The sequence below is a fragment of the Triticum aestivum genome, chromosome 6A, assembly GCF_018294505.1.
Source record: "Triticum aestivum cultivar Chinese Spring chromosome 6A, IWGSC CS RefSeq v2.1, whole genome shotgun sequence".
NCBI lineage: Eukaryota > Viridiplantae > Streptophyta > Magnoliopsida > Poales > Poaceae > Triticum > Triticum aestivum.
In genome coordinates, this window is record NC_057809.1 from 543,688,679 (window position 1) to 543,700,083 (window position 11,405).

Consider the following 11,405-nt stretch of genomic DNA (forward strand, 5'->3'; position numbering starts at 1 on the left):
GGGAGCAGGGGCGGCCGGGCGGGCGCGGATGTCGGGGGAGGCCGGGCGTGGCGGGCACTGATGGAGGAGTGTTGGCTGTGGTAGAGGAGCAAGGGCGGACGGGGAGCAGGGGCGACCGAGCGCGGAGCCAGGAGTGGGGGCGGAGGGGCAGGAGCGGCTGGGCGCGTCGGATGCAGCGGGGCAGAGGAGGATTAAGCGGAGGGCGTGAGTTGCTGCGTGGAGGAAAGTTTAGTGGCTTAACCATACACTAACAGCGTGGTTGATGCTAAACATTAAACATTGAGATGATTTTGATCGTCAGATCTCTCCATTAGACGGCTGAGATGTATTGGTTCTCCGCCCTCTCGTGCTTTTATATGGGTAGTAAATAGTAGATAGATAGATAGATAGATAGATAGATAGATAGATTATATCATGAACTGAAATGCACGATCTTCACAGGGATCACTTTTCACGATACCTAAAGGTGGTAGTTATATTATATCATGAACTGAAATGCATGATCTTCACATGGATCATTAATTTGACCAGACGATACCAATGCTGAGTGGCATTTTTTAGTAGTTGAGATTTTAGTAGCAAAATTAAGTAGTATGACACAACTAATGACGAAACTGACAAAAATGTTTTTTTAAATGTGTGAATGTATTTTAAAATTTGATAACTTTTTAAATTTTGTTTTTGCTCTAATCTTTGAACCTTTTCAAATTAATGACTCTTTAATATTTCGGAACCTATTTAAAATTTATGAACTTTTTCAAATTTACTAACTTTTTAAAATTTGTAAACTATTTTTTTGAATTGTTTTAAAATTTGTAATTTTTTTCAAACTCATGATATTTTTAAAAGATTTGCTTAGATCTTCTTTCTCCAATCTTGGATTAGAGAAGGAGATATTCACTACTACTGGCGATTTCATTATGGGCAGCTCATGATCTTCATATCAATCTAGTATTATTCATCTCTGTATCTATTCTTTCTTAGCTAAACAGGTGAAAGGTCTATCCAATTTAGTTATATTATATCATGAACTGAAATGCACGATCTTCACAGGGATCACTTTTCATGATACCTAAAAGGTGGAATAGTGATTTTCAAATCACTACCTGCATGAACTTTTTCCAAATCACGAATTTTATCAGATTCATGCTCGCGTTTGATGGGCAGGGCTAGCACTTTGGCAGATTCGTGATTTTTTTAGCATTGCAGATTCGTGACCAGGTCGATCATTCTCGCATGGGTCTAAAGCCGGCCTGTAGTAGACTTCGGACCATTATCTGAACCAAAGTAAGCCGTAAATTCCTGGCGGCCTGGTGCTAATCCTTTTGTTTTTGAGAACGGCCTGGTGCTAATCTGAAACGTCAAAATGTCCGCAGCCTCTAGCAGCAGGGCCGGCAGCGGCAACCGCTCTTCCATCATCTGCCGGCCGCCGCAAACGTCAAAAACTCTCGTGTACTCCGTCGAGACCGCAGATTCAATGCGAGCAAGTGACAGGTGCGGCCGCCATTCCGCGAACTTCCCTGCATAAGTACATAGCAGGCCACAAAGCCGTGCCTGGGGAACGCGCACCGCTCGTTCGGCGAAATGCCCCACCGAGACTGCCTGGCGCCGATGCGCAACGCGGGAGGCTTCGTGGACTGACCAGTCCGTACGATTCGCCGCCGGTTCAGAGCCAAGTCCTACTGGGCGCACGACGGACGACCTTGTTGTCAGGGAAGCGGACTAAGCGAGCTGTTTCTTCCTATACCAGTGATCCTTTTACACAAAGGTACGTGCACCGACAACCCTCCATTTATCTCAAAACTGGGGGAAAAAGAAGCGAAGACGATCAGATTAGGCAGTTCATTCAGAAACCATAAATAGCACAATTCTGCAGTACATGCAACTATGGACAAAATTGGAGCTGAGCTATGTTTACACAGGGCACGGCTACAACCTACAACAGCTCCTACGTTGCACAGAAGGGTGATTAGTTGCACGAATTCATCCTATTACATTGTAGCACACATTAGTTCTGTTAGCTTCACTGTTAACAGAACGAAACTCTAATACCTCTTCATGCTAACAGTAATACTAGCAGATGGAGGTAGGTACTGCTCTCTACTGCACTCTAAAATCAAATCTACATTGCTACAGAGTACAAACTAAGTGTAGCATTTGGTCGGCTGGTAATTCGTCGAGGCCTCGGTGGTGCAAGGGAGCGAGTCCCAAGGCACGGTCGCTCTCCAGTCATCAGAAAGCGGCCCTTGCAGGTTGTTGAATGGGAAATTCATGGACCGTGGAGCTCCGCCGACGTTGTTGCCGATATCAGGCAGGTCGACCACGCATCTGCTGATCATGTTGTTGTTGTTGCATTGTTGCGGCTGCGCAAACTCAATGTTCATGGGGGCTGATCTGTCCATGTTGGAGAATGTGATGGGTGACGCGTTCATAACCATCGATGCAATGTCCATCCCAGCCGGAAGATCAAGCGGAATTGCCGACAGGATACTCATGGCCTGGTGCTCTGCATCTGATGGTGGGAGAACTATGGATGTAGCTGGCCTGCTTATGCTGTCAATGATGTTGAGAGTGCTCTGACAGGAGGAAATTATCGATGGAAAATAGCCACTGCTGCTGAACTGGATGTTGGAGGAGATGATGTTGGTCATTGCGGACGATGTGTTCTCTGAGGTGTGTCGACTTCTGTGTGTGGTCTGCAAGTGGGGAGGTATGTAGGCCCCATTTGTGTTGGGTAATGGAGGAGAGACCCATGAGTGTGAGAGCGCCCTCTGCGCTGTGGCGTTGGTTTTCTTGAAAATCCTGCAGATTGCCCACGAATCCTGCTCATGAGGAGAAAATGGAAAGAAAATATGTCGGTTAGTGATTTTCTTGTGAAAGGTAAACAATATCTTACACTTATAACAGAGAGGAAAGATTAAGCGAATCCATGTCTGACATAATAAAATTCACTATATTCTGAACATTTGCATTGTGCTATTTATATATCTGCAGGCATTTGCAGTTTTGCAGTCCTTATATTTTTCCGAAAGAAATATATTGCAAGTTATCTTAGTGTAATGTTTGAAAGACATGTATTTTTAACGTAGCAGCAATGTTCTTCAAGATTTAGGGGGCATCCTACATAAGTTGCATTCAAGTTCACATGTTCAGTGAAAAATTCAGAGCTATTTTCTCTCAAAGTTGCAGCATGCGAGTTGCTTACATTTGGTGGAATGGTCTTCTCCAGTGGCTTCTTCTGCGGCAATGAAGGGTCGGTGAGTGATGGCAGCCGAAACTCATGCATCATCCAGTCTGTTTTGACACCTTTGGCTGCTCTACCCTTGTAAAAGACGAGAGACTTCTTCAAGCCTATACACTTGCTTCCATCGGAGGAGTAGATTGGTCTGTCGGTTCCGGTGGCCTTCCAGAAGCCTGCTCCGGTCACCCTGTTAGGCCTTGTGCTGTTCCGGTACTTCCTATCCCTTGGGCAGTAGAAATACCACTCCTTCTCTCCAGTGCTTGCTAGTTCTTCATTGAGAAAAATAAAAGTTTTGGTAAGTAAGCGTGAGCAAAAAGAAGTTTCACGGCGTCTATTAAGCAACTCAGTGTATAACCAAAGATCAGTTAACTTAATCCTATGCCCTGTCCCCCTGCTCCTCTTGTAATACCCTGTTTCTCTCCTAATCTTAATGAAAAGGCAGAACACCTGCCAGTTAGCCTAAAAAAAAATCCTATGCCCTGTTTGGTGCAATCATGGTCAAGAAATAATAGTGAGATATACACATGAATCATGCCTGCAGGACTTATTAACCATGGAGAAACCAACTTTGAAACTTATAAATCAACTATTCAGCCTTAACATGATGAACCACTAGAAGACATATTCAGTAAGCACCTACAGTAGTAGGATCATGTAAACTCGAAGATGGGATATCATGTGCCAAGTTTCTCAACATCATATGGGTCAAGGTGCATGCAGTTATTTACTGTAGTTAGTAGTTATTCCAATCCTGATAATTACACGGGTAAGCCTTTTCCCCAGGTTTAACCCTAAAATTTCTTTGGCTTCATCATATATATATGGGTGCTGTCTACTCGTGGACACTAGAAAAGAGGTGGAAAAAACCCTATGCAGTAGCACAACCTCAAATAGACAACTAACCAAAATATGCATGTAATATTGACAGAGTTTTCTCTTGTTAAACCAGTGGGAAAAGAAAATATGTACTCAATTACAAAGTACCAACAAGATGGAGCATGTATGCTTCATCCCGGTCATGCGGAGAGAAGATATATGAGCAAGTAATGTTCTTATTGCAGAATAGAAAGGCTTCATAGCTCTTTATTGGTCTGTGCAGAGAAGCAAAAGATAGTTCACAAGGGGTTTATAGAAGCTTACTTGGGAGATCCCATGGATCAAACTTGTAGATGTCTAGCTGCCTGATAAGCTCAATCGGAAGAGACTTCTGCTGGATTTTCCTCTTGAGGTAGAACCTGACGAGCTCTTCATCAGTTGGATGAAACCTGAAGCCAGGTAACATAACTTCATCTTGCTTCTCCATGTCATCACTCCTGATCTCCTCCATATCCTTACCACCGTAAAACAAACCGGTGGCTGGATGCTAAGTAACTAGCCCAATCAAAGCTAACCTTAGCCCTAGTTATCAGCAGCGTACTAAACCCTAATGACTGATGTGTTAGGTGAGACTTTACTGGACAGGAACTAGCTAAGGATTTGGGTTTCTACTGATCACGGAGGTGGAAGAGGGATCACGCTCGATGACTTGAACGCAAGATTGAACTAACCTAAACAACCTAGCTCTAAGCACTGCCTGTTCTTTATCAAGCAAAGCAAGCAGGAAAACTATGAGGGAACTATGGTATGCAGCTACTTAAAGAGAGAAGGAAGCTCGAGCTTAAGTCCCAGACTTGCACTTAGCTCTCTTAGCTGCTCCCTTTGTAGGGTCTTCCTTCCCGCTATTCGGCTTATTGTTCACACCTTTGCACACACGCAAGAACAGGCTCTTATAGCAGATCTTTAGAATACACCTGTCGTTGAACTCTTGTTATAGGGTCTCTTTGGTCTTTACTCCATGACGAGGATCTCAATGAACTGTACAAATTCTGCTGCCATTTTGGGATTAGCATTCTTTAGATTACTTAGCAATTAGTTAATTAACGTTGCTTTGCATCTGACATAGTTCAGACATATGTGTTACTGCTTATAATTATGTCTTCTGAGAGAATAATCTACTAGCTCACTAGATTGCTAGCTTAATGTTTTTTATTGTGGCTTCCTTGTCCATAGTTGATGTGTAGTAAGTAACAATTCCCAAGACATCAAGAGACTTCCAAATTCCAAGTAAGTACAGTTTTATATTGGAACACTGGGAGTGTAATTCCCTCTGACACCAACTATATTTTACATTGGTATCAACATCTATATCCCCTCCCCACGTTTGATCCCGCTCCTGATCCAAAAATTCCTTCCAAATCATGCCTTTTCCCTTTCATTCTTATCTTTTTTTCTCTCTCACCTTTATAGTTTATGTTTTAAGGATAACTGCTAAACGGTAGCGAAAATGGGAGTCAAAGGATATTGCTTACGAATTTGAATGCATTTGCTCAATTTGCGTGCTCCTAATTTGAACATTGCCCCTGACAGAAAATAGAAGAATAAAAAAGTTCCGAATGAGGAAACTGATGTTTATGAACCTGTATTTTCAGTAATCATTAATCAAAGAAAAGAACGAGGGAAATACCGATCACTCACCTTGGTAGTTGCACGTTTCTCATTCCTAGAATGGAGCCAAAAAGACGAGTCATATCCGGTAAAATTACTTATCTGTCCCATTGAAAAGATGCTAATGTCTCTGGCTGTTGTAAGCATGTGAATGGTCAAACCTGAGTTAAATCTGGCCTCAGTCATTAGTTTACTCTATGGATAGTGATGTAGTATTAGTTGCTGATGTGTTACAGCCAAGGGGGGTTAACTACCTTTGTACGCATTCGGTTGTCACTACTCTGAAAGTCCTACGTTTGTCTGTAACAGCACATCCATTGGTATGGACTAGATGCACACCTCTCTTGACTATTTCACCTGTGCAACCAATTCCAGCTCCAAGCAAAGGTTAGTTGTCATCCTTTATACATTATACTCCCTCCGTTCAAAAATACTTGTCGGAGAAATGGATGTATCTAGACATATTTTAGTTCAAGATACATCCGTTTTTAATCCATTTATTCGACAAGTATTTCTGGATAGAGGGAGTATATTTGTGTATAATTTGTATCACATTTCTCGACAAAATCGGTTACTCTTCTAAATGCAGTATTCTGGCATGTGATAAATCTTATGCATCTGATGTTTGCACCATGGATGCATCATGCATGGGGCTACAGCTGCTAAGGTGAAAGAAGCCAAGGTATGGGAAAAATGAAGATGCCTCACTGTCACTAGGCCACCATCATAATCACATGCCACCATACTTTAACCGGAAAAATCCAGACCTGCCCGTTCGTGCAGCATTGGGCGCATCACGGGGAACTTCTACAGACATTGATGCGAAAATCCTGCGTGGATCCAAGTGTAGCCTCCTCATTCTTCACCACCAACCAGAGAGAGAAGAGAAAAAGAAAGTATGAAACCCAAAATCCCATGGACCCAAGTTTTTTGCAGACCCTGTCCTCCGAGCACCCAACAGTGCAAGGACCTTGGAATTAAATGATGTTGGGAGGTCACTGCTAGTAATAGGGGATTATAGATGGTCTTAGGGTCAAACCTCTGTGCTACGAGTCGGTTCGTGGATATCCACGCAGTTCTTTTCTTTTCTACTAGGAGTGCTGCTGCATCCATCCACGAGTGCGACTCACTGGCCTCTTGCCGGTGACGAACTACTGAAGACCTTACTGATGGGTGCATCTGTACACTTGTTCTACAGATTTGCAATGGATTACTGCATCAGTAGTGTTCTTCGGTGTTTTGTCAGCTTCACACATAACCATCTCTTTCGTCTAAATGGAAAGGCAGATTCCTTCAAAAACTTCTTTTTGTCTAAATGAAAAGGCAGATTCCTTCAAAAACCTATCACCTACATAACCCCGTCTTTTTCGTCTAAACGAAAAGTAGTTCCCTTCAAAAATATATCACCTCCATCTTTGTATGTAAATCATCTTTTTCGTCTAAATGAAAAGGCAGCGCTCCTGTCGGTTCGTCGAAGAAAAAAACATCTATTGTTCTACATCATGGCGTCCTGAAATGGTCGGGCGGGCGACGGAGTGAGTCGAGTCGGTCACTGACCAGTGGGCCAGACGCAGCAGCTGCCTCTCTCCTACTCAGTCGTGCTTGTCCGTTGATCGGGCCGTGTGCCTCAACCCAACCCACTCGTGCGGCCTCTCGTTTGATGTTGCCTAGTCTAGTCGGGCGGCTGGGGTCAAACCCTTCCGGTTCAAGTCTCCTCCGTCGCATGCCCCTCGGTACGCGTGGCCTCTGTAATAAGTTTGTTTAGCATCCAGGATCCCATGTTTCCAGGGTGCAGACTCCCAATTTAATCCCTCTGTACTCTTCCTTCCTACGCGGCCAATCGATGCGCCGAGGCCGTGTTTGTGCGTGTAACCGCGTCGCACGCCGAGCTTGGCACCTCGTCCGTTGCCCCCGTGCACGTGTGGCCTGGGACGTGGGACAGTGGCTCCCTCGGGCCCAGGTAAACTTGGCGTTTTTGGCAAAGTTCGAGCCCGGAAAACGGCTCAAACCGTTCTCAGCTTTTCTCAACGAACTTTTCTTTTCCAAAAGATCAGATGTAATTTGCCTGCGCATAAACTAGCTAGTTTTGGTTATAGGATGGTGAGGGGTAGTGAGCGTATTTGGCTCAATGATTTACCTCCTGATGTACTCAGTGCCGTGGCTGGTGATTTAACCGTGTCCACTGGTTAATTGAAATGCATGGTGTTCCAGGTAAAAAAAAAGATCAGATTTATTATAAGGATTCACTTGAAATAAAAAAACCTCAAACATAATAAAAATTACATCGAGGTCCATGGACCACCAAACGACCATTGCAACTGCAAGAATGAGCTGCCGATGTGCCGCTGTCCCGGCTCCCATACTGGAGCCGAAAAGACTTTGTCGATAACATTCAGGAAGTCTTCGTTCACGTGCCCCTAAGAACAGGCGTTCCGGAGCCGTAGTCATCGCCGTTGAATCCTTATATCAATCTGGAGAATTTGACATCAAATATCGCCGTTACGTACGCATGGCGAGAAACCCTAACCTCCCCGCCTAGAGGAGCTGACAAGAATCTACGCCGGAGCTCAGTCTAATCCATCCCAACGGATGAACTTAAGAAGGATCGGAGCCCGGAAGACTGACTCGAAAAAGGACCGCCGCCATCCGTCCAAACGCCGCCCCTGTGCGAACTTACACCCTACCTATCTACTAGCCGGAGACGAGTCACCAGAAATCCCCTTCCCGCCACTGGCCTGCCGGAGTGGCGGGCGGAGGAAAGGCGAATCCACGGACTCACCAACGGAGATCGAGTGGAGGAAGGCTTTCCCTAACATCTTGCGAGAGGGAAAAGAAAAGCAGATATTGATAAATATACCACAAGGACATAACATTTCTCCACTACCGCTCTTGTTTTTTTATCAGATACTGAGCCGTGAGCACAGATGTCATACATATTGCAACATAAATGCATTTTCTGTTTGAACATTTGCCGGCTTGAAATGGACAATAAAACCGTCTACAACCAGACTTTGCAAATCCGACCCTTCAAAAGCGCATCCAGGGCACTTTCTAAATCCGCGCCTCCACACCAGCATATCTCATATCCGGGATTCTATATCCATACAAATTCATGCAACATAGTACGTAGATCACCAAACCATCAAAATCGACAGAAAATGGACATATAAACCAATATCAAAGAGGCATAATTTACATAAACATTACCAAAAGATCACCGAACAGGCATAGTTTACACAGTTCAACGATCCGACACATTGTAAATACATACTAGAACTAGATTATATAAAAGGAGAGGGTGAGCTTCACCACTTCCTTGCCGGCCCTTTGCCTTTCCGATCGGCGGCGCTGCTGTAGGCTTTCGCAGCAGGAGGTGGGTCGACGTCGGAGCTGGACCCGTCGGAGGAGGAGGAGGAGATGACAATGTAGCCTTGCAAGCGCCGGACGATGTGGTCTTGCTTGCGCTTGAGCTTGAGCTTGGCCATCATCGCCGCCTCCCGCTCGGATTGCTCAATGCCGAGCCGGAGCTGCTTGGCGTTGATCCTCCGGAGCCGTCGGGCGTCCGTCTCCGCCGTGGTAAGTGACCGACGGTACACCCACTGGAGGAGACACTCCTCCTCGTCGGGCAACGACATCATGCGGCGGCGGCGGGCGGACTGCGCAGCCGTGTCAGACCCCCCCCCCCCCCATCTCCCTTGCCCTCTGCTTCTCGCGGCAGGCGGCGTGTGCCTCCGACTCCGGAGTCTGCATCCGCGACGACGGCGGAGCAGGCACTAGAACCCAGCCCGCGCGGAGCATGCACTAGAACCCAGCCCGCGTGGAGCATGCACTAGAACCCGGCCCGCACGGAGCAGCGACCGGAGGTGGAGGAGCCCGTTGGGCGGGCGGAGCAGATTGGGCAGCCCGTGCAGATCCGCCTCGCCAACGGTGAAGTGAGCTAGGGTTTGCTCCGGAAGGGGATTTTGTGGGGTCAGGGTGGGCCAGTGGTGGGCCGGGCTGACATGCCAGACGCGCTCGGGCTGCCTCATATCCATCTTATCTTTAGGCTGGATATGAAGGGTGCCGATCAGCCCGAGTGTTTGTCCACAACTATGGACATTTGAGACGTATTTGAGAGGTCCGGCTGTAGATGCTTTAATGGGAATGAGTTTACAGGAGGAACTGGTAATATTGGGTGGTTTAGGTGTGGTCGGCTCAAGGTTTTCAGCTTCGAGATATACAGTTTATGTCTTGCTTCGCCGCGTCTTTGACTGTGTGTAGTCCATGACTTAAGCCATGATTATTTAGTACTCCAAATGTACCGTACGTACGTGTCAAACATGGGACGCTACGCTACACCAAGCCATCATAATGCATGCCGGGCTCTCCGGTTCCCAGACCGGGCCGGAGAACCCCGAAACGGGATGAGTAGCTCTCACTCCACCACCGCACTCGTTGAACGACGCCGACGGAAACACGGGACGAAAACAACCGTGCAGCAGCCCGGAACGAGGCGGGCAGCGGAGAACGAGAGGGCAGCGATCACAGATTCACAGAGCAAGCCGCGGAGCCATCCCGATTAGCCCAGCCATGCGCGCGTGCGTGCATGCATGCATGGATGCGCGGTGCACCGGGACGTACGCTCGGGCTAGGGCTCCATAATGCATGTTACGTGCAAACGAAGCGAGTGTCCTGATTCACATTACTGCTGCTCGATGTGCCTGTGCGATCTGTTCATGACTTCTAGGCGAGGCGCTGTACTTTCCTTGCAGAGTTTCATGCGGTCAAACCTCCGTATTAGCAGTCGACTCTTCTTGGTCGCCACCACCGCTGCTCTACACTAAGAATCCAGGTCTTGAAAAGTGTTGATCTGTTCATATCTACACAAACAAAGAGGGCTCACGTGCAGTGCACTGCAGCAGGTACTACTGTGGTCTCTTGTATCACGGAGTCTCACAGGTAAGAAGGGAGAATATCACTCCTGCGTTTAATTTCTGCAAGTTCAGCCTACAACAGCATTCAGTTCTACGGATGTCACCCGAAATTTGACGCCGACAAGATCTAGGACGCCATGACCGTGCCCAAGTGCAAGCTCTTTTCCTGGCTCGTCATCCATAGCAAAATCTTTACAATGAACCGTCTTTATTTTGAGTTCGGCCTACAACATTCAGTTTCACGGATGCCACCCGAAATTTGATTTTTTTTAGGGGGGCCACCTAAAATTTGATGCCGACAAGATCCAGCACGCCATGGCTGAGCCCAAGTGCAAGCTCTTTTCTTGGCCTGTCCACGACAGCAAAATCTTTATCTTTACAATGAACTTTCTTTATCCTTGGAGACGGTGACGGAGCTTCTCAGGGTCCAACCTGGCCCGTTGCCCCCCCCCCCCCCCACACCCCAGCCCATGAAAATTTTCTGGAATACCCCTTAGTATTTGGTCCATATCTCAAGCAAAATCAGCCCAAAACACATATTGTCCCCTCATCCCTAGATTTTAGCCCAAGCTCCGCCACTGCTTGGGGAGGGGCCCATATGACTATGTCTGCCAATTTATAGATAATATGCTATCACTTGACTATATATATAAAGCATCAAACGGACAACATCTAAATCGTACAAACACCCGAACGATGCACTAAATCCAACAATTTAACGATTACATCCCAAAACAACGGAGTGGTTAGACAAAGTATCCAAAGGT

The 11,405-nt window shown here is 46.4% G+C and overlaps 1 protein-coding gene across 1 annotated transcript; it reads right to left on the reverse strand.

The window, feature by feature from the left end:
* Positions 1–1,720: 1,720 nt before the first annotated feature.
* LOC123130975 (putative NAC domain-containing protein 94) lies at positions 1,721–4,954 on the reverse strand. Its single transcript, XM_044550756.1, has 3 exons — positions 4,382–4,954; positions 3,206–3,510; positions 1,721–2,822 (listed from the first exon to the last, which is right to left on the reverse strand). Exons 1-3 carry the CDS (start codon positions 4,566–4,568, stop codon positions 2,145–2,147), a joined length of 1,170 nt encoding a protein of 389 aa, XP_044406691.1. The 5' UTR covers positions 4,569–4,954; the 3' UTR covers positions 1,721–2,144.
* Positions 4,955–11,405: the final 6,451 nt, after the last annotated feature.